At 59.7% G+C, this 22,115-nt stretch overlaps 2 protein-coding genes across 2 annotated transcripts; both read left to right on the plus strand.

The window, feature by feature from the left end:
* The first annotated feature begins 1,607 nt into the window (after positions 1–1,607).
* Positions 1,608–3,457, plus strand: LOC129087795 (cathelicidin-6-like). Its single transcript, XM_054594826.1, has 4 exons — positions 1,608–1,808; positions 2,412–2,519; positions 2,660–2,731; positions 3,335–3,457. Exons 1-4 carry the CDS (start codon positions 1,608–1,610, stop codon positions 3,455–3,457), a joined length of 504 nt encoding a protein of 167 aa, XP_054450801.1.
* A 7,482-nt stretch (positions 3,458–10,939) lies between these two features.
* Positions 10,940–16,066, plus strand: LOC129087733 (protegrin-5-like). The gene is made up of 4 exons (XM_054594745.1): positions 10,940–11,140; positions 15,072–15,179; positions 15,322–15,393; positions 15,994–16,066. Exons 1-4 carry the CDS (start codon positions 10,940–10,942, stop codon positions 16,054–16,056), a joined length of 444 nt encoding a protein of 147 aa, XP_054450720.1. The 3' UTR covers positions 16,057–16,066.
* The last annotated feature ends 6,049 nt before the right edge of the window (positions 16,067–22,115 follow it).

Genomic DNA, 22,115 nt, shown 5'->3' on the forward strand with positions numbered 1-22,115 from the left:
GCAGGGCTGCGGGGAGGGCGCCGGGGGCCGCAGGACGCCCGGCCCTGGGCCAGCCTGTGGGGCGTGGGCTCCTGAAGGTGGGGCGTGAAATGGCCACATCAGGAGGCAGAAGAAGCCCCTAGGCAATGGCGTGGCAAGCGGACTGTGGTCCGAGGAGAGCCTGGAACCTGGAGAAGGTGGAGTCGAGGCCGTGGCAGCATTAGGAGGAGGGAAGGTGGTGGCAGGAGCCAGGGCAGGGGCGGTGCCGGAGGTCCGAGGGGCTGTCGTGCAGCCGGCAGCCAGCAAACAGCAGGCCAGGCGGCCTGGGGACAGCGAGGGCTAATCCCGGAACCTTTTTTTTTTTAAAGATTTTATTTATTATTTATTTTTAGAGAAAGGGGACGGGAGGGAGAAAGAGAGTGAGAGAAATATCAATGTGTGGTTGCCTCTCATGTGCTACCCACAGGGGCTCCCGCACACAATCCAAGCATGCTCCCTGGCCAGGGATCCAACAAGCGACCCTTTGGTTTGCAGGACACACTCAGTGCACTGAGCCACGCCAGGCAGGACAAATCCCAGAAGCCTTGAAGTCAGAGAACAGACCAGCTGTGGTCTGCCCAAGATAACTGAGGGCCTGAGAGAGTGTGTCCCTTGAGAGACGTGACACCCAGGAAGAGAAGCTGACCGGGAAGGCGCTCTGCAGGCCCTCCAGGCTAAGGGACAGGTCGTGGGAGGAGACCCAGAGGGAGCTACAGGGGAGGCAGGAGGGAAACCAGGTTGGCGGCCTCTGGGGATGATGGGGCGGGGAAAGTTTGGGAGGACAGGGGGCCCCCTTCACCTGAGGAGATAAAGACCAGGCTTGAGAGTAGCCACAGGCCTCGGTGAGGCCTGGCCAGTAGGTGGTGCCCTGCATGTGACAGCAAAGGAGCGGGTCAGTGAGGTTGGGGATGGCCCTTCCTCGGCCTCGCTGGGGAGGAGCCAGGGCAACAGGCCACATCTGGTGGTGGCTGGGGACATTTACAGACCAGAAAGTAGTAGAGAAGACTCTAGGATAGGGACAGTGGCCCCGAGTCCCTGAACTGACCGAGGGCTGAGGCTAGAGCAGGGTGAAGAGGCCTTGGAGCCTCCCCTGGACAGGCTGGGCGGGTGAGGCTGCGGACGGAGCGGTTACTGTTATTTCCTCGTCCAGCTTGACCTGAGGGTCCTCTGGGTGCAGGGCAGGGCCTTGTATGAGGACTCAGGGGTGAACACGTGGCAAGACCCCTATTCCTGAGGCGGCCACACTGGGGAGAGGGACACAGGATGGGCGACTTGCTCCTTCCTCTCTTCCGGACCTCTCACCTCTCTGGAGCAACCCTGGCTGAAACTGCTCGAGGGGCCTGGAGCGACCAGGATGCTGGCAAGGAGATGGAGAAACCCTTTCTTCATGGCGCACACGGACCCGGCCAAGCCCCCCGTCCAGCGAGCCCCGTGAGGCAACAGTGGGGTTGAGGCAAGCTCCCGCCCAGCCCAGCACGGGCAGGAGGCTGGTGATGGGGTGGGGCAGGAAGCCTCCTGGTCGGGCCATTGCAACAGTCTTGGGCATAAAGGAGGGTGGCGCAGGCTGGGAGGAGGCAGACTCGGGGACCATGGAGGCCCAGAGGGACGGCCGCTCCTGGGCGCGCTGGTCAATGATGCTCCTGCTGCTGGGCCTGGCGACGCCGCCAGCCACTGCCCAGGCCCTCAGCTACAACGAGGCCGTGCTCCGTGCCGTGGAGGCCTTCAACCAGCGGTCCTCGGAGGCTAGTCTCTACCGCCTCCTGCAGCTGGACTCGCAGCCGCCCAGTGCAGTGAGTGGGGCAGGGCACTCGGGAGGGAGGCTCTGTGCCAGCCAGGGGCCACGCTGCCACCCTGTGTGCTCACGCAAGGCCTGGGATCCGGAAGGCACTCCTTTCTGTCAGTGGAACACCACCTCTTCCAGGAGACCTTCCCATTGCTGTGTCCTTTCCCAGAGGACAGCCTCCTGCCTTAAATCCATGCTGTGCAAGAGGTACCCCCTCCACTCCTGCATTGTGGCCTCAGGGCCTTCTGGGAGTCCCAGGAACAGGAGTGGGGCCACTGGGTCTGGGACGTGACTTCCCTGCTTCCAGTTGCCTCTGCTCCTGCTCGTCTCTCACACAGGGAAGGGCCCAGCTGGGCGCTGAGGTTCCCGTGACTCTGTCATTCCTGCAGGAGTCCCCTGACGTCCCTCGGGGCCCAGGGATTGTCCGAGGTCCGCCCTGCGCTCTGTGTGCCAGGCGGGGGCAGGGATGGGCCATGCCCTGCTCCCCTGTGCCCTGCACCCCACCCAGTGCAAGGACACAGTCAGGGCTTGTGAAATGAGGGACTCAGAAGACAGGACGAAGAAGCCTGGCAGGTACCCAGTCCAGTCTCCCCACTGTCTCTTCCGTCAGGACGAGGACCCAAACAGCCCGAAGCCTGTGAGCTTCACGGTGAAGGAGACTGTGTGCCCCAGGAGGACGCAGCTGCCGCCCGAGCAGTGTGCCTTCCGGGAGAACGGGGTGAGGCTGGGGCCCAGGGCCGACGGGGCCTCCCCTGACGCTGATCCATAGGCGTCCATGGAACCGTTCCCGTCACTGGGGTGAGGCTGGACGGTTTAAGCCCAGAGATCCCAGTTTGACCTCAGGCCTCGTCTTTCCAGCTAGTGAAACAGTGTACGGGGACCGTCACCCTGGACCAGGCCAATGGCTTCTTTGACATCAACTGTGTGGACGTAAGTGGCCCCTTCCCAGCTGTTGGGGCCCGCGGGCGGGGGTGCATGGAGCTTCCTGTGGACCAGTTCACCGTTGCCCCATCCAGGGCAGAGAGAAACCCCTCATGCTCTGGGCTCCTCCCTCAGCCTGAGCCCCAGGTCCCTGGACTGGCTCTGCAAGGCCCCGGAGCAGCGGTTGTCAAAGGGCGGTTTTCCCCTTGGAATGTGTTATAAATGCCTGTTCTTAGGCTCTGTTCAGACCTGCTGCCTCCCAGTCTGGGGTGGGGCCCAGCACTTTGTATTTCGGCAGCCTTCCCGTAGAGCCTGACCCCTGCGGACGTCGGAGAGCCAGGGGCTCCAAGTGATGGGTGGTCATCCCATGCTCTGCCCTGCATTGCTGGGACAGGCTGTGTGACCTTGGGAAACCACTAGCTACACGGGTCCTCCACTTCCTCTCTGCTTATGGGTGTCAGGACTCAACCACATGCTCTGAAGGTCCTGGCCAGAGAGTGAAATGTAGCGATAAGGGTCCTGGGGTGGGCCAGGAAGGGCGTGTCTAGTTAGAAAGAGATTTTGACTTTGGGTCCAGCCCTCACAAGAAAAAACTTTCTTCCTGGTGCACAGGTGCAGAATGTCATACTCAACAGACTACGCAATCGGTTCAAAAACATTGTAGAAAGGATTAAGAATATTGGCAGAAGAATCAAAGATTTTCTTTCGAATCTTGTCCCCAGGGGAGAGTCTTAAGGGTCGGTTTGCTCTGGCTCTAGCTTCTGGACACTGAGAAATAAATTCTCGTGAAAACAAGTGTCTCCAAGCTTCAATTACACTTGTCTTGCCGTCCCCTCTTATTGCTTCAGGTTCTGGGCGGTCCTGTGTGTTTGCGTGCGAGCCGTGTGCGCCTGTGCGGCAAAGGTCAGGCCTGGGTGCGGCACGTGATCCCTGCCAGACGGTGTGCAGGGAGGCAGCAGGGCCAAGGGGTCCAGGACAGTGTCTCCACTTCAGGGTTGCCCCCCGCCCGCCCACCCTCTGCTTTGCTCGTTGAGCACCTAGTAGAGACTTAAGGGGATCTACTCTGAGTGCAACCTGCTAGGGATGCTGCTGAGCTGTCTGTGCTCCTGAGGTGGTGACCGTGAAGGGAGGGGCCAGGCATTGTGTTAAACACGCACGGAGCAGTTCACACTCACTCTTGGCTGGCTTCGTTTTAAGGTCAGCCGGTTCCAGTGCCCATGAAGCTCCAAGACCCCTTAAAAATCTCCCCTCTGCTAATCCCTCCACACCGAGGGGCAGCCATCAAGGTCGCCCGCTGCGATCAGCTCTTCACCTGGGTGGTGAGGGACCAGGTGCTGGAGATAAAGGTCTGCCTTTCCCCAGTGGGTGAGCTTCTCGGACTTGCATGTGCTGTTTCTGGGGAAGGAATTGCCGTCTATTGCTCAAGGATGGAGATGAGACTCAGTTAAGGCCTCCAGTCTAGTTGCAGTAGAGTGAGTTTTCCCCCGGGAACGCGCTTCCGTGGAGTCGTGTGGAGACTGTGGCTGAGCCCAATGGCCTGGCTCTGTGACCTGAGTGCTCCAAGGGGGGCGTGTGCTCCCCCAGGCACAGCCCGGGAGGGCAGCCTCAGACATTGTTAATCTTGCTTCCCAGAAGCTCTTGTCCACATTCTCTTATTTAGAAAAAAAAAAAAATTGATTGATTGACTGATTGATAGAACGGACAGAGGGAGATAGAGAAGGAGAGAAACAACCAACCATGTGACTGACAGACATCCATTGGTTGCCTCTTGTTTGTACCATGACCAGGATCGAACCAGCAGCCTCAGCATGTGCCCTGACCAGGAATCAAACCAGTGACCCTTCACCTTATGGTGTGATGCCCAACCACCCCAGCCATCCAGCCAGGCCGGGACCACCCTTGGTCTCAGGGTTACCCCTCAGTAAGTGGGAGGAATGACCTCGAATGGTCTGCCACCCAGAGGCATCAGCAAGACACAGCAAAGCGAGTAGTGGAAACCCTTTTCCGAAGTGTGAAGTCAAGGGGGCTGCAGAGATGTGCCGGGTGGCTCATCCTTGCTGTCCCGCACCCGGCCCCGCGACGAGGTACCACTGCAGAGTGTGTGCAGCTGCCCCCGCAATCACTGCTGCTACTCTGTGCCCGGTGCTGGACAGCTGAGGTGGAGGGGATGGGATCAGAGTTAAGCCACAGGCAGAGGACAGGGAGTGGAAGCCTGGGGGCAGTAGGGAGCCACAGTCGGTTCTGGAGCAGGGGAGGGTTTCACTCCAAAGGGACAAGCATTCCTGTGAGGTTTCTTGGGGCCCTCTGTCTGGAAGTCAGAGGTCCTGGATCAGAGCTGGGCCCTCTTACTCCTTGCCCCTGGGTGCTGTGGCCTCCACAGAACTTACTGGGATGCAGGGAAACACTGTGTGCTGGGGGCCAGAGTGGGCTGTCCCAGCCTTTCTCTGTGTCTGGGCATCAAGGATGTAAACATTGTTCCTGGGGTTCCTTCCCATCCTGGGTGAGTTATACCCTCTTGAGCCAGCCAGCTGTTAGCTAGTTGACAAATGTCCCCATTAGACAAGATGCAGTCTGTGTGTGTGTGCATGTGTGTGTGTGTTTATGGCAAGAGATGGGGATGTGGAGATGGGGTCTTGGTTCCCAGGACTTAGGCCTTCTCAGCCGTGAGCAAGGCCTGCCCTAGAGGGAGTTGGGGCTGGACCCATTCCCATCCTTTGAGCCAAAAATCCAGGCTCCAGGGCATGCCAGGGCTTTGGGACGCCTGTGTGTTCTGTGGAGGAGGGCAAGCCTGAGAAGTGCCCACCTCTGCAGTGAAGCCCACACTGACTTCACAGAAGAGGAACGGAAGTCGAGAGCCTTGTCCCTGGCCCATGACGATGTCTCCTCAGCAAGGCCTGGGCCTCCCTCCCTGGGACAATCAGCGCGGCCTCAGAGGTGGGCGGAATGCAGCCGCCCCTGGGCTCCTCCTTTTCCCCACCTTCAGAGTCTTCTGCACGTTCAGCTCCTCTGAGATCAGGCTCCGCTGTCCTGGAGTTGGGGAGGGGGAACAACGTGCCTTCCTGGGAAAATATGCCCGCCCATTTCCACCGCTTACTCCTCACTCTGCTGCTTTGAAAACAGAGGTATCAATTTTATACCCTTAAGTCCACTCACAGAATCATTTCGTGAGTTCTGACACGTATGCAATCGTGTAACGTCCACCACAGTCACGATGTAGAACGTTCTCACTACGCAAACCTCCCCTCTCGCCCCTTGGCGGTGAGTCCCCTCTTGCTCACCCGGGCCCCTGGCGGCCACTGGTCAACCTCCTCTCACTAGAGCTTCGGCTGTTCTGGGGATTTCCCTTGGACAGGAGCAGACAATCATGACCTTTTGCCTCTGGCTTCTTTCCCTCACCCTCATGTTTGTGAGGTGCTTTTGAGTGTGAGTACTGGCAGTTCCTTCCTTTTTCCTGCCCAGGAGCATTGCAGAACGCGTGTGGGTGGCCCAGTGTGAGGAGCCTGGCAGGGGACACCGGGGTGTCCCTGGTTTTTGGCTATTTTCTTCTTCCCCTCCTCCTGCTCCTCCTGGTCGTCCTCTTCCTCCTCCTCCTCCTCCTCATGGTCTTCACCTTCATCTTCGTGTTCTTCTACTTCTTGATTACTTTGTATAAATTTGCTATGCACATTATCGAAAGAGGTTTTGTGTAGAGATCTGCTGTCATTTCTTGGTGGCAAAAACCCAGATATGGAGTTTCTGGGTTGCATGATCAGAGCTCCCCCTTTTGAAAAGATTCCTGCGTGTTCTCACCTTATCACCCTCGGGCGTGGGGGGAGGGCGTTGAGGGGGGATGAGAGGATGAGCTGCGGGCGGGGGAGCCTGCGGTGCCCTGCGCCTCAGCCTCCCATCTGTCTTCAAGGATCCCGGTGTCTTGGGCAAGTTGCTTTCCCTCCTCTGGGTCTGTCTTGGTTTTAGTCCATGTGAGGAGGAAACAGCCTCAGGAGCCTCCCTGCCTGTCCCAGAGGGTGTTCTGTGGGTGCACGGCGGTGGCGAGGGCCGCCTCTGGCCGCTACTCGCGGCCTGCGCTCTACAGGCTGGGGCAGCGGTCACGCGGTGCCCGTGAGACAGAATGTGGCCCCGACGGAGAGGGCTCCCTTGGAGCGCCCCATCTCTCCCCAGCCCCCGGGGCCTGGCCGCAGCCAGTGTCGGCCAACCCTCGGAGGTTCTTCTTGGCCTGGAGCTGGTGGCCGAGAGCTGCTGTGGTCTGGGGGTCTGAGGCCATCCGTTCCCCATAAACACCTCAGAGGGTGCCGGTACACGGAGGAGGGAAAATTAGCAAGGGCACCGTAGCAAAACGGTCTCCACCGCAGTCCAACATGTATGTAGCTCCTTATGTTACAATTATTGAGAGTTAAGAAAACAGTTCCTGGGTTGGACTAGCCTTGATACAAGTTGTAAACAGCCATGAGTGTTTAAACGCTACTGTATTGGACAGCACAGATACAGAACAGTCCCTTCGCTGCAGAAAGCTCTATAGCGCAGCTGATAGAGACCCCAAATCCTACCATTTGGAAGGGTCAGTACCATGAGTCTATCCCTGGTGGGCTTGGGAGAAGGACGCCGAACGTTCTGGTGGGCAGAGGTCTCCATGAGCGAGCTGCCTGCAGTGGACCACGCAGGCGGCTGGATTTGGACCATATGAGACACAACCCGACCGGGACAGGGGACTGGAGGTAGAAGAAGGTGGGCTCCACCCGTGGTTGTGAGGGGCCCCAAGAAGGAGGGGGCTGCATCACGGGGCAGCGTGGGGAAGCGCAGCTGGCTGCACCAGGCACGAGGAGAAATAGAGGGCGACTGGGAAAGGTGGCGCCCCAGCTCGGGGAGGAGGCGGTGACATCCCCTTGGGCCAGCCTCTGCAGGGCCTTCTGCTCCCATCTCCCGGGCGTACCTGTGCTCTTTGCTGGGTCAGGAGTGGGTGAGATGAGGGTGCCCAGGGCCAGGGAGACCATCCAGGGCTTGGCAACTGCAGCCTCCGGGGTCCTCCCCACCCCATACCTGGATCCTCTTTCCTCTCCCCTTTCCCTCTGTCTCTGCCTCTCTGCCTGCGTCTCTGCCTGTCTGTCCTTCTCTCCTTCATGTAAATCTGTGGAGGCCCGAGGGGACCACTTTGATGGGTTGCCCCTCCGCTCTCCCCCGGGGCTTCTCAGTCCGCCTGCGGCACCTCGAGCTGGGCTGACACGCATGTGCCGCCGAGAGTGCCGCCCAGGACAGGGGTTTTCAAAGGAGTCGCCGCCAGTGAGAGGCTGCCCGATGATGCCAACGCCTGTTTGCCTGACCCAGCGTCAAAGGACCCGACCAGCCCTTGGGGGCAGCTTCTGGCCTTGTTATAATAGCGGCTGCTTGATGGAGAATCTAACGTCCCCTTCAACCAGGAGGGAAGGGGCCCTAGTTTGTGGACCTGACCCAGAGGGAAGCAGGCTGGGCAGCGCGCATGCCCTCGTCTAAAGATCAACATGGGAACCCACTTCTCTCCCAGCTTGGCTCCTTCAGGACCCTGAGCCAGAAAAAAGGCGAGGGATCCTGGAAAGATCTTAGAGGTCCCATGTCCTGATCTGACTGCTCTTGAAACCACTAACAGAGGCCCCGATGTGCAAGGCCGGCTTGATCAAGAGCCCACTGGGGCAACATCGGGCCTAAGAAACAGGGTTGCGCACACGCCCATTGCTCCTTCCTTCTCCTGAGGGCGAGTGCGCAAGCAGCGGCAGCATTCAAATCACCTTCCAAGGGGCCATGGCCAGCGCCCAAGGGTCCCACAGGCCACCAGGGGCACACAGCTACCCCAGGCCTCGTGGCCACATGGCCAATCATTGCACAGGGGAGCTGGGCAAGAACATTCCTCCAGGCCTCTGGACCCCTCTGTCACTTTGGCCTGCTCTATGTCCTGTGGCACTCCCTCCTCCTCCCAGCACCAGCCACCCCAGCCTGGTGTCCCCAAGGGAACATGAAACAGGGCGTCATGGGGACTCAAATCACAGGACACTTCCCGAAGACAGTGGGAGCAGAGAAGGGGAGCATGCTGGTCCGGATGGATGTCTGGGACCACTGTGGACCTGTAAGTGTGCAGCAAGCAGAGCAGGCAAAGAGCAGGAGGCGACGAGGCCCTCAGTGGTGGGCGCATGTTGCTACGGGGGAGGGCGCCGGGGGCCGCAAGACGCCCGGCCCTGAGCCAGCCTGTGGGGCGTGGGCTCCTGAAGGCTGGGGCGTGAAATGGCCACATCAGCAGGCAGAAGAAGCCCCTAGGCAATGGCGTGGCAAGTGGACTGTGGTCAGGGTGGGCCCTGGAACCTGGAGAGGGGGAGTCCAAGGCCGTGGCAGCATTAGGAGGAGGGAAGGTGGTGGTAGGAACCAGGGCAGGGGCGGTGCCGGAGGTCCGAGGGGCTGTCGTGCAGCCGGCAGCCAGCAAACAGCAGGCCAGGCGGCCTGGGGACGGCCAGGGCTAATGCCGGAAGTCTTTTGTTTTCAAAGATTTTATTTATTATTTTTTTTGGAGAGCAGAGAGTAGGGAGAAAGAGAGTGAGAGAGATATCAATGTGTGGTTGTCTCTCCCACGCTACCCACAGGGGATCCTGCCCACAGCCAAGGCCTGTGCCCTGACCGGGAATCTAAGCAGCGACCCTTTGGTTTGCAGGACACACTCAATGCCCTGAGCCACAGCAGCCAGGGTTGATCCTAGAAACCTGGAATTGAGAGACACACCAGCTGTCATGTATATAAGATAACTGTGGGCTTGATAGAGCCTTGAGAGACATGATACCCAGGAAGAGAAGCTGACCGGGAAGGCGCTCTGCAGGCCCTCCAGGCTAAGGGACAGGTCGTGGGAGAAACCCAGAAGAAGCTACAGGGGAGGCAGGAGGGAAACCAAGAGGGCGGCCTCTGGGGATGATGGGGCGGGGAAAGTTTGGGAGGACAAGGGGTCCCCTTCACTTGGGGAGATAAAGACCTGGCTTGAGAGTGGCCCCAGGCCTCGGCGAGGGCTGGCCAGCCGGCAGTGCCCTGCCTGTGACAGCAAAGGAACAGGCGAGTGTCGTTGGAGATGGCCCTTCCTCGGTGTTGGCCAGGGAGGAACCAGGGCAACAGGCCACATCTGGCAATGGCTGGGGACATTTAAAGAACCGAAAGCAGTAGAGAGAAGAATCCAGTAGAAGACACAGTGGTCCCGAGCGCCTGAGCTGACTGAGGGCTGGGACTAGAGCGGGTAGAGGCCTTGGCATCCTACACGGAACTGGCTGTGCAGGTAAGTCTGCAGACCCAGCGGTGACTCTTCCTCCCTCGACCAGCCTGCCCGAGGGCCCTGTGGGTGGGTTGCGGGGCCTGGAACGAGGACTCAGTGGTATCATGTTGTCACAGGTGGGCACAGGTAACCAGGTTCGTGGTGATCGCGGACAAAACATTGAACCGAACACAGAGAGTTGATAGCAGAAAGCGAGAGAAAGCGGATTTGTTAAGCCATGCAGAACACGGAAGCACCAACTCTGAGCAGGGCAGAGCAGAGCCTCACAGCAGTCAGGACTGAGGGGGGAGAGGGCTTCGATTCCTTTAGGGTGGGTCTCCCATGATTCCTTCTCTGACTCCCGGGAAGGGCGTCCCACAATGCTAATTTATTTTAAGGCTCTTTGAATGAAGCGGGGGTCAGGCAGCATCTTCTGCACAGGCACATTCTTGATTCCCTAGGATTCAACGCTTTTCCAAAAGCAGAAACCACCAGTCATAAAATAGGGTCTCCGCCTTTTATCCTTGTTCTTTATCTTATCCCTGGGGCACCTCTGGAGTTGGCTCCTTCCTGACTATCTGCTGCCTCAACGTGGCAGGACCCCGATTCCTGGGCCGGCCACAGTGGGGAGAGGGACGCAGGACGGACGCCTGGCTCCTTCCTCTCTCCTGGACCTCTCACCTCTCTGGAGCAACCCCGGGGAAACTCCCTGAGGGGCCCCGGAATGATCGGGAGGCTGTCAAGGAGATGGAGAAACCATTTCTTCATGGCGCACACGGGGCCGGCCAAGCCCCCCGTCCAGCAAGCCCCGTGAGGCAACAGTGAGGCTGAGGCAAGCTCCCGCCCAGCCGAGCGCGGGCAGGAGGCCGGTGCCGGGGCGGGGCAGGAAGGCCCAAGGTCGGGCCCTTGCAACACTGTCGGGCATAAAGGAGGGTGGCGCAGGCTGGGAGGAGGCAGACTCGGGGACCATGGAGACCCAGAGGGACGGCCGCTCCTGGGGGCGCTGGTCACTGATGCTCCTGCTGCTGGGCCTGGCGACGCCGCCAGCCACTGCCCAGGCCCTCAGCTACAACGAGGCCGTGCTCCGTGCCGTGGAGACCTTCAACCAGCGGTCCTCGGAGGCTAGTCTCTACCGCCTCCTGCAGCTGGACTCGCAGCCGCCCAGTGCAGTGAGTGGGGCAGGGCACTCGGGAGGAAGGCTCTGGACCAGCCAGGGGCCACACTGCCACCCTGTGTGCTCATGCAGGGGCTGGGGTCGGGAAGGCACTCCTCCCTTTCCGTGGGACCCCACCTCTTCCAGGAGACCTTCCCAGAGCTGTTTTCCTTCCAACAGGACAGCCTCCTCCTTAGAAAATCTAGTGTGCTAAGAGGTACCCTCCATACCCCCATTCAGGCTTCAGGGAACTCTGGAATCCCAGGAACAAGGGTGGGGCCACTGGGTCTAGGACGTGACTTCCCTGCTTCCAGTTGTCTCTGCTCCTGCTCATCTCTCACACGGGGAAGTGCCCTGGTGGGCCCTGAGGTTCTCGGGACACTGTCTTTCCTGCAGAAGGGTCTTGACATCCCTTGGGGCCCAGAGCTTGTCTGAGGTCCACCCTAAGTTCTCTGTGCCAGGCGGGGGCAGGTATGGGCCATGCCCTGCTCCCCTCTGTGCCCCTCACCCCACCTGGTGCAGGGATATAGCCAGGGCCTGTGAAATGGGGGGCCCGGGGAGACAGGACGAAGAAGCCTGGCAGGTACCCAGCCCGGTCTCCCCACTGTCTCTGCCGTCAGGACGAGGACCCAAACAGCCCGAAGCCTGTGAGCTTCACGGTGAAGGAGACTGTGTGCCCCAGGACCGACGCAGCTGCCGCCCGAGCAGTGTGCCTTCCAGGAGAACGGGGTGAGGCTGGGGCCCGGGGCCGACGGGGCCTCCCCTGACGCTGATCCATAGGCGTCCTCGGAACCGTTCCCGTCACCGGGGTGAGGCTGGACGGTTTAAGCCCAGAGATCCCAGTTTGACCTCAGGCCTCGTCTTTCCAGCTGGTGAAACAGTGTTCGGGGACCGTCACCCTGGACCAGGCCAATGGCCCCTTTGACATCAACTGTGTGAACGTAAGTGGCCCCTTCCCCCACTGTCGGGGCCCGCGGGCGGGGGTGCATGGAGCATCCTGTGGACCCGTTCACCGTTGCCCCATCCAGGGCAGAGAGAAACCCCTCGTGCCCTGGGCTCCTCCCTCAGCCCGAGCCCCAGGTCCCCAGGACTGGCTCTGCAAGGCCCCGGAGCAGCGGTTGTCCAAGGGCCGTCCTCTCCCAGGAAGGTGGTGGCAACGCCGGTTGTCAGGCCCGTTGAGACCTGCTGCCTCCCAGTCTGGGGTGGGGCCCAGCACTTTGTATTTCGGCAGCCGTCCCGTAGAGCCTGACCCTTGCGGATGTCGGAGAGCCAGGGGCTCCAAGTGATGGGTGTTCATCCCATGCTCTCCCCAGCGTTGCTGGGACGGGCTGTGTGACCCTGGGAAGTCACTAGCCTTCTGGGTCCTCCGCTTCCTCATCTGATTATGGGTGTTGGGACTCAACCACATGTTCTTCGGGTTCCTGGCAGAGAGTGGAATGTAGCTGTGAGGTTCCTGGGGTGGCCCGGGAAAGGGAGGTCTTGTTGGGAAGCGGTCCCGACCCTGGGTCCAAATCCCCGAAGCAGCCTCTTTCTCCCTGGTGCACAGGTGCAGAATGTCAGGCGTCGCCCTTTCCCTCGCCCTCGCCCTCTCCCTCTCCCTCGCCCTCGCCCTCGCCCTCTCCCTCGCCCTCTCCCTCTCCCTCGCCCTCGCCCTTTCCCTCGCCCTCGCCCTTTCCCTCGCCTCTGAGGGTGGAGATGGTGCTGAACGATCGAAGATACTATTTTTTAACTTGAGCCCAGGGAAGAGTTTTAACGGTCGGATTTACCTTGGCTCCAGCTTCTGCTCTATGAAAAATAAAGTCTTGTGAGAGCAATGCCACCAGGCTTCAGTGTCACATGTCTCTCCTTTTCTCACAGCCTCATGGTCCGGGCCATACTGTGTGCACATTCGCACCGTCCGCGCATGTGCGGCGCAGCTGAGGCCTGGGTCAGGGCAGCTGTTCCCTCCAGAACGGCATGGGGGGAGGCTAAGAGGACATGGGGTCCAGGATAGCGTCTCCACTCTCAGTGTGGCCCCCTCCCCCGGGGACCCCATCCTCATTGCCCCGTCCCTGCCCAGCCCAGTCCCTTCGCTCCCCTCTTCCTCCTGAGTTCAAAGTAGGGACTTAAGGGAATCTACTCTGAGTGTGTGTGTGTGTGTGTGTGGTGTGCACGCGCGCTCCATGTTGGGGATGCTCCGGAGCTGTCCCAGTCATGATGTGGTGACCGTGGAGGGAGGGACCAGGCATCTGTTAAACACCCACGAAGAAGCACTTCACTCCTCCTGTTGGCTGGGTTCTAGGTCAGCAGGTTCCAATGCCCATGAAGCTTCAAGTCCCCTTGAAAATGTCCCTTCTGCTAATCGCTCCACACCGCGGGGTAGCCATCAAGGGCGCCCGCTGCTATAAGTTGTTCACCTGGGTGGTGGGGGACCAGGGACTGGAAATATAAGTCTGCCTTTCCCTAGTGGGTGAATTTCTCAGACTTGCACGTGGTGGTTCTGGGGAAGGAATTGCTGTCTATTGCTCAAGGATGGAGGTGAGGCTCAGTTAAGGCCTCCAGTCTAGTTGCAGTAGAGTAAGTTTTCCCCCAGGGTCATGCTTCCATGGAGTCATGTGGAGACTGTGGCTGAGCCCAATGGCCTGGCTCCGTGACCTGCTTTGCTCCACAGCGAGCATGTGGTGACCCAGGCACAGCCCGGGAGGGCAGCCTCGGACAGTGTTAATGCCGCCTCCCAGAAGCTCTTGGGTTCATTCTTTTTCTTCTTTTTTAACATCGACTGATTGACTGATTGATAAATAAATGGACAGGACACAGATAGAGAAGCAGAGGCACAGCCATGTGACAGAGATGCATCGATTTATTGAATGTTAGGTTCTCGCCTGTGCCACGACCAGGAGCAGACCAGCAGCCCTGCATGTGCCCTGGCCAGCATCAAACCGGCAAGCCTTCCGCTTGCGGGTGATGCCCGACCAACCCAGCCACCCAGCCAGGCCGGGACCACCCTTGGTCTCAGGGTTACCCCTCAGGAAGTGCGAGGAATGACCTCGAATGGTCTGCCACCCAGAGGCATCAGCAAGACACAGCAAAGCAAGTAGCGGAAACCCTTTTCCGAAGTGTGAAGTCAAGGGGGCTGCAGAGATGTGCCCGGTGGCTCATCCTTGCTGCCACGCACCCTGGCCCCGCGACGAGGAAACATTGCAGAGTGTGTGCGGCTGCCCTCACGTGCACGCCTGGGAGTTCATGCTCCGGGCCCTCAGCTACAACGAGGCCGTGCTCCGTGCCGTGGAGGCCTTCAACCAGCGGTCCTCGGAGGCTAGTCTCTACCGCCTCCTGCAGCTGGACTCGCAGCCGCCCAGTGCAGTGAGTGGGGCAGGGCACTCGGGAGGGAGGCTCTGGGCCAGCCAGGGGCCACGCTGCCACCCTGTGTGCTCATGCAGGGGCTGGGCCTGGATGGCATTCCTCCCTTTCCGTGGGACCCCACCTCTTCCGGGAGACCTTCCCCAGCTGTGTTCCCTCCCCGATCACAGCCTCCTGCCTTAGAGCCTATGGTGTGCGAGGTGGTACCCCCTCCACACCCGCATGGTGGCCTCAGGGCCTTCTGGGAGTCCCGGGAACGGGAGTGGGGCCACTGGGTCTGGAGCGTGACTCCCCTGCTTCCAGCTGTCTCCGCTCCTGCTCGTCTCTCACACGGGCAAGGGCTTTGCTGAGCCCGGAGATTTCCGTGACACTGTCTTTCCTGCAGGAGGCCCCCTGATGTCCCTCGGGTCCCTGAGCTTGTCCGAGGTCCGCCCTGTGCCCTGTATGTGGGCGGGGGCAGGGATGGGCCCTGACCTCCTCCGTCTGTGTCCCTCACCCCACCCGGTGCAGGGAAGTAGCCAGGGCCTGTGAAATGGGGGGCCCGGGGAGACAGGACGAAGAAGCCTGGCAGGTACCCAGCCCGGTCTCCCCACTGTCTCTGCCGTCAGGACGAGGACCCAAACAGCCCGAAGCCTGTGAGCTTCACGGTGAAGGAGACTGTGTGCCCCAGGACGACGCAGCTGCCGCCCGAGCAGTGTGCCTTCCAGGAGAACGGGGTGAGGCTGGGGCCCCCGGGGCCGACGGGGCCTCCCGTGACGCTGATCCATAGGCGTCCACGGAACCGTTCCCGTCACCGGGGTGAGGCTGGACGGTTTAAGCCCAGAGATCCCAGTTTGACCTCAGGCCTCGTCTTTCCAGCTGGTGAAACAGTGTTCGGGGACCGTCACCCTGGACCAGGCCAATGGCCCCTTTGACATCAACTGTGTGAACGTAAGTGGCCCTTCCCCCACTGTCGGGGCCCGCGGGCGGGGGTGCATGGAGCTTCCTGTGGACCAGTTCACCGTTGCCCCATCCAGGGCAGAGAGAGCCCCTCGTGGCCTGGGCTCCTCCCTCAGCCCAAGCCCCAGGTCCCCAGGACTGGCTCTGCAAGGCCCCGGAGCAGCGGTTGTCCAAGGGCCGTCCTCTCCCGGGAAGGTGGTGGCAACGCCGGTTGTCAGGCCCGTTGAGACCCGCTGCCTCCCAGTCTGGGGTGGGGCCCAGCACTTTGTATTTCGGCAGCCGTCCCGTAGAGCCTGACCCGTGCTGACGTCGGAGAGCCAGGGGCTCCAAGTGATGGGGTTGCAGACCATGCTGTGGGCTGCGTTGCTGGGACGGGCTGTGTGACCTTGAGAAGCAACTAGCCAGCAGGGTCCTAAGATTCTTCATCGGATTATGGGTGTGGGGACTCAACTACACGTTCTGAGCTTCCTAGTCAGAGGGTGGAATGTAGCTTCAGGCCTCTGGGGTGGCCCGGGAAAGGGAGGTCTAGTTGGGAAGGGGTCTTGACGTGGGTCCAGCCCTCAGAAGAGCTTCTTTCTACTTGGTGCACAGGTGCAGAATGTCAGACGCCGCTTGGGGGGGATATTTCGCCCCTGGTGGTGGAGAAGGGGATGAACGATCGAAGATACTATTTTTTAACTTGAGCCCCGGGAGAGTTTTACCAGTTGGATTTGCCTTGGCTCCAGCTTCTGCTCTATGAAAAATAAAGTCTTGTGAAAGCAATGCCACCAGGCTTCAGTGTCACATGTCTCTCCTTCCCTCACTTACAGCCTCGGGGCCCCAGCCATCCTTGTCTGCGTGCGCACACTGTGCTCATGTGCAGCAATACTGAGGCCTGGGTGGGGCCGCTGTTCCCTGCAGGACGGCATGGGGGAGGCAGGAGGGACAGGGCGCCCAGGGCAGCGTCTCCACTCTCAGGGTCGCCCCCTCCCCCGGGGACCTCATCTGCACCGCCCTGCCTCCTTCCCTGCCCTGTCCCCTCCCTCCCCGCTTCCTCTCTGAGTCCGAAGTAGGGCCTTAAGGGGATCTACTCCGTGTGCTCCGAGGTAGGGATGCTCCGGAGCTGTTCCTGCTCAGGAGGTGGTGACCGTGGAGGGAGGGGCCGGGCGTTCTGTTAAACACCCACAGAGAAGCACTTCACGCTCATGATTGGTCGGGTTCTGACGTCAGCAAGTTCCAGTGCCCATTAAACTCCAAAGTCCCCTTGAAAATGTCCCCTCTGCTAATCCCTCCACACCGTGGGGTAGCCATCAAGGCGCCCGCTGCGATCAGCTCTTCACCTGGGTGGTGAGGGACCTGGCGCTGGAGATAAAGGTCTGCCTTTCCCCAGTGGGTGAGCTTCTCAGACTTGCACGTGCCGTTTCTAGGGAAGGAACTGCCGTCTATTGCTCAAGGATGGAGGTGAGGCTCAGTTAAGGCCTCTGGTCGAGTTGCAGTAGAGTGAGTTTTTCCCCAGGAACACACTTCCATGGAGTTGAGTGGAGACTGTGGCTGAGCCCAAAGGCCTGGCTCCGTGACCTGCTTTGCTCCGTGGTGAGCATGTGGTGACCCAGGCACAGCCCGGGAGGGCAGCCTCGGACAGTGTTAATGCCGCCTCCCAGAAGCTCTAGTCCTCAATCTTTTTCTGCATTTTTAAACATCAATTGATTGACTGATTGATAAATAAATGGACAGGACACAGATAGAGAAGCAGAGGCACAGCCATGTGACAGAGATGCATCGATTTATTGAATGTTAGGTTCTCGCCTGTGCCACGACCAGGACCAGACCAGCAGCCCTGCATGTGCCCTGGCCGGCATCAAACCGGCAAGCCTTCCGCTTGCGGGTGATGCCCGACCAACCTAGCCACCCAGCCAGGCCGGGACCACCCTTGGTCAGGGTTACCCCTCAAGAAGTGGGAGGAATGACCTCGAATGGTCTGCCACCCAGAGGCATCAGCAAGACACAGCAAAGGGAGTAGCGGGACCCTTTTCCGAAGTGTGAAGTCAGGGGGCTGCGGAGATGTGCCGGGTGGCTCATCCTTGCTGCCGCGCACCCGGCCCCGCGACGAGGTAACACTGCAGAGTGTGTGCGGCTGCCCTCACGTGCTCGCCTGGGAGTTCATGCTCCGTGCTGGGCAGCTGAGGGAGAGTTCCCAGCAGGTGGAGGGCATGGGGCCTGAGTTAGGCCAGAGGCAGAGGACAGGGAGTGGAAGCCTTGGGAGAAATAAGGAGCCACAGTAGTTCTGGAGCAGGGGAGGGTTTCACTCCAAAGGGCCAGGCATTCCTGTGAGGTTTCTTCGGGCCCTCTCTCTGGAGGTCAGAGGTCCTGGATGAGGTCTTCACCTTCATCCTCGTGTTCTTCTACTTCTCCATTAAATTGAACACATTTGCTATGCATGTTATCTTAAGAGGTTTTGTGTAAGATCTACTGTCATTTCTTGGTGGCAAAAACCCAGATATGGAGTTTCTCGGTTGCATGATGAGAGCTCCCCCTTTTGAAAAGATTCCTGCGTGTTCTCACCTTATCACCCTCGGGCGTGGGGCGAGGGCGTTGAGGGCGAGGAGAGGGTGAGCTGCGGGCGGGGGAGCCTGCGGTGCCCTGGGCCTCAGCCTCCCATCTGTCTTCAAAGATCCCAGTGTCTTGGGCAAGTTGCTTTCCCTCCTCTGGGTCTGTCTTGGTTTTAGTCCATGTGAAGAGGAAACAGCCTCAGGGGTGTCCCTGCCTGTCCCAGAGGGTGTTCTTTGGGTGCACGGCGGTGGCGAGGACCGCCTGTGGCCGCTACTCGTGGCCTGCGCTCTGCGGGCTGGGGCAGCGGTCACGCGGTGCCCGTGAGACAGAATGTGGCCCCGACGGAGAGGGCTCCCTCGGAGCGCCCCATCTCTCTGTAGCCCCCCGAAGCCTCGCCACAGCCAGTGTCGGCCAACCCTCGGAGGTTCTTCTTGGCCTGGAGCTGGTGGCCGAGGGCTGCTGTGTCTGGGGGTCTGAGGCCATCCGTTCCCCATAAACACCTCAGAGGGTGCCGGTACACGGAGGAGGGAAAATTAGCAAGGACACCGTAGCAAAACGGTCTCCACCGCAGTCCAACGTGTATGTAGCTCCTTATGTTACAATTAATGAAAGTTAAGGAAACACTTCTTGGGTTAGACTAGCCAAGTTTCAAGCTGCCTACACCCCTGAGTGTTTAAACATTACCATATTGGGGAGCACAGATACAGGGCAGTCCTTTGGCAGAGAAAGTACTACAAGGCAGATGATAGAGACCTCAAACCCCCCATTTGGAACGGTCTGGAAGGCTTGCCGTGCTGAGCAGCTGAGGGAGAGTTCCCAGCAGGTGGAAGGGATGGGCCAGAGTTAGGCCAGAGGCAGAGGACAGGGAGTGGAAGGCTGGGGGGAAATAGGGAGCCACAGTCAGTTCGGGAGCAGGGGAGGCTTTCACTCCAAAAGGACAAGCATTCTTGTGAGGTTTTCTGGGGTGCTCTCTGGAGGTCAGAGGTCTTGGATTAGAGCTGGGCCCTCCTTACAACCTGCAACAGAGTGCTGTGCCCTCCACAGAACATAGTGGGGCGCAGGGAAACAATGTGGTGGGGCCGAGTAGCCTTTCTCTGTGTCTGCGCCTCCAGGAGGAAACATTGTTCCTAGGGTTCCTTCCCATCCTGGTTGAGCTACAGCCTGTGGCGCCAACTAGCTGGTAGGTGTTTGACAAATGCCCACATAAGGCAAGATGCTGAGAGTGTGTGCGTGTGTGCATGTGTGTGTGTGTGTTTCTGGAGGGAGAGGGGGGTGGGGGGATGGGAACTTGGTTGCCAGGACTGAACCCTTCTCAGCCGTGAACAAACCCTGCCCTAGAGGAAGCCGGGGGTGCAACCACGCCCTCCCTTTCGGCCAAAAATCCAGACCCCTGGGCATGTCCTGACCTGTGGGACGCCTGTGTGTTCTGTGAAGGAGGGAAACTCTGAATAGTGCCCACCTCTGCAGTGAAGCCCACACTGACTTCACAGACAAGGAACAGAAGTGAGAGCCTTGTCCCTGGCCCAGGGCAGTGCCTCCTCAGCAAGGCCTGCGCCTCCCTCCCTGGGACAATCAGCGCAGCCTCAGAGGTGGGCGGGCGGCAGCCGCCCCTGGGCTCCTCCTTTTCCCCACCTTCAGAGCCTTCTGCACGTTCAGCTCCTCTGAGATCAGACTCCGCTGTCCTGTTGTTAGGGAGGGAGACCAACGCTCCTTCCTGAGAAAATATGCCCACCTATTTCCACCGCTTACTCCTCACTCCGCTGCTTTGAAAACAGAGGTATACATTTTCTACCATGAAGTCCACTCAAGGCATCATTTCGTGAGTTCTGGGACATGTCTGCAATCGTGTAACGTCCACCACAGTCACGATGTAGAACGTTCTCACTACGCAAACCTCCCCTCTCGCCCCTTGGCGGTGAGTCCCCTCTTGCTCACCCGGGCCCCTGGCGGTCACTGGTCGACCTCCTCTCACTGGAGCTTTGCATTTTCTGGGGATTTCCCTTGGACAGGAGCAGACAATCATGACCTTTTGCCTCTGGCTTCTTTCCCTCACCCTCATGTTTGTGAGGTGCTTCTGAGTGTGTGTGCTGGCAGTTCCTTCCTTTTTCCTGCCCAGGAGCATTGCAGAACGCATGTGGGTGGCCCAGTGTGAGGAGCCTGGCAGGGGACACCGGGGTGTCCCTGGTTTTTGGCTATTTTCTTCTTCCCCTCCTTCTGCTCCTCCTGGACGTCCTCTTCCTTCTCCTCCTCCTCGTGGTCTTCACCTTCATCCTCGTGTTCTTCTACTTCTTGATTAATTTGTATAAATTTGCTATGCACATTATCGTAAGACGTTTTGTGTAGGGACCTGCGTTCATTTCTTGGTGGCAAACACCCAGATATGGAGTTTCTGGGTTGCATGGTCAGAGCTCATCCTTTCGAAAATGATTCCTGCGTGTTCTCACCTTACCACCCTCGGGCGTGGGGGGAGGGTGTTGGGGGGGATGAGAGGGTGAGCTGTAGGCGGGGGAGCCTGCGGTGCCCCGGGTCTCGGCCTCCCATCTGTCTTCAAGGATCCCGGCGTCTTGGGCACGTTGCTTCGCCTCCCCTGGGTTGGCCTCGTCTTACTCATGTGTGCAAAGGAAAGAGCTTCCCAGGGGCTCTCCCTGCCTGTTCCAGATGATGTTCTGGGCACATTCGGCCGAGGGTGAGGGCAGCCTCAGGCCTCTACGCGGGGCCCGGGAGACAGAACGTGGCCTCGAGGGAGCGGCCCCCTTGGAGCGCCCCGTCTCTCCACAGCCCCCGAGGGCGCGCCCGCAGCCTGTGTCTCCCGGACCTCGGAGGTCCCCCTTGGCCTTGAATGGGGGCCCAGGGCTGATGAGGTGGGGGTGCCGGGGCCATCCATTTGCCATAAACCCCTCAGAGAGTGCTACACTGCGAAAGAGGAGAGAGTTTTTGCAAGGAAGCCAAGGAAAAAGGGTCTCTACCGCAGTTCATCTGTGGCCACTAGTGTTTGAGTTAATGAAAATTAAAAAATCAGTTCTTCCGTAGGCCTAGCCTTCTTTTCAGTTGTCAACAGCCGTGAGTGGTTGAAATAGTTAACAAGATACAGAGCGGTCCCTTCACTGCAGAAAGCTCTATCGCACAGCTGAGAGAGACCCCAAACGCCGCCTTTTGGAAGGCTCAGCACCGTGACACCGTCCCTGGTGGGCATGGGAGAAGGATGCGGGCAGCGCCAGCAGCCAGAGGTGTCCCCGAGCGAGCTGTCTGTGGGGTGGACCCTGAGACACGCAGCCCAACTAGCTGAGGGCTCTGGAGAGGAGAAGGGGGGCTCCACCCCTGGCTGTGGGCGGCCCCTGAGGAAGGAGGGGCTGCAACGCAGGGCACGGTGGGGAAGCGCAGCTGGGTGCACCAGGCACGAGGAGAAATAGAGGGCGACTGGGAAAGGTGGCGCCCCAGCTCGGGGAGGAGGCGGTGACACCCCTCGCCAGCCTCTGCAGGGCCTTCTGCTCCAATAGGTTGGGTGGTTCTATGCTGTTTCCTGGGTGAGACGTGGGTGAGGAGAAGGTGCCTGGGGCCAGGGAGGCCATCCACGGCTTGTCGACCGCAGGCTCCGCATTTCTGCCCACCCCCGACCTGGCTCCTCTTCCCTCTCCCCTTTCCCTCTGTCTCTGCCTCTCTGCCTGCGTCTCTGCCTGTCTGTCCTTCTCTCCTCCAAACAAAATCCCTGGAGGCCCGAGGGGGACACTCTGACGGGTGGCCCGTGCCCTCTCCCTCGGGGCTTCGTCCGCCTGCGGCACCTCGAGCTGGGCTGACACGCAGGTGCCGCTGAGAGTGCCGCCCAGGACAGGGGTTTTCAAAGGAGTCGCCGCCAGTGAGCGGCTGCCCGATGATGCCAACGCCTGTTTGCCTGACCCAGCGTCAAAGGACCCGACCAGCCCTTGGGAGCTGCTTCAGGCCCTGTTACAATAGCAGGTGCTTGATGGAGAATCTATAGTGTCCCCTCCAACGAGGAGGGAAGGGGCCCTAGTTGGTGGGCCTGACCCAGAGGGAAGCAGGACCGGACCGGTCGCACTTCCTCGTCTAAAAACCAACATGGGAACCTACTTCTCTCCCAGTTTGGCCTCTTTGGGACCCTGAAGCCAGAAAAAGGAGAGGGATCCCGGAAAGATCTTAGGGGTCCCATGTCCCAATCTGACTGCCCT

The sequence above is a fragment of the Pteronotus mesoamericanus genome, unplaced genomic scaffold (assembly GCF_021234165.1).
Source record: "Pteronotus mesoamericanus isolate MK-2021 breed Mesoamerican mustached bat unplaced genomic scaffold, CSHL_Meso_final scaffold_533, whole genome shotgun sequence".
In the NCBI taxonomy this organism is placed as follows: Eukaryota; Metazoa; Chordata; class Mammalia; order Chiroptera; family Mormoopidae; genus Pteronotus; species Pteronotus mesoamericanus.

Bases quoted from the DNA above. Each gene is read 5' to 3' on its own strand.
- LOC129087795 (XM_054594826.1), top strand. From the start codon at position 1,608: ATGGAGGCCCAGAGGGACGGCCGCTCCTGGGCGCGCTGGTCAATGATG. The intron at 1,809-2,411 runs GTGAGTGGGGCA...CTCTTCCGTCAG, and splicing joins ACTCGCAGCCGCCCAGTGCA to GACGAGGACCCAAACAGCCC. The intron at 2,732-3,334 runs GTAAGTGGCCCC...CCTGGTGCACAG, and splicing joins TTGACATCAACTGTGTGGAC to GTGCAGAATGTCATACTCAA.
- LOC129087733 (XM_054594745.1), top strand. From the start codon at position 10,940: ATGGAGACCCAGAGGGACGGCCGCTCCTGGGGGCGCTGGTCACTGATG. The intron at 11,141-15,071 runs GTGAGTGGGGCA...CTCTGCCGTCAG, and splicing joins ACTCGCAGCCGCCCAGTGCA to GACGAGGACCCAAACAGCCC. The intron at 15,180-15,321 runs GTGAGGCTGGGG...TCGTCTTTCCAG, and splicing joins GTGCCTTCCAGGAGAACGGG to CTGGTGAAACAGTGTTCGGG.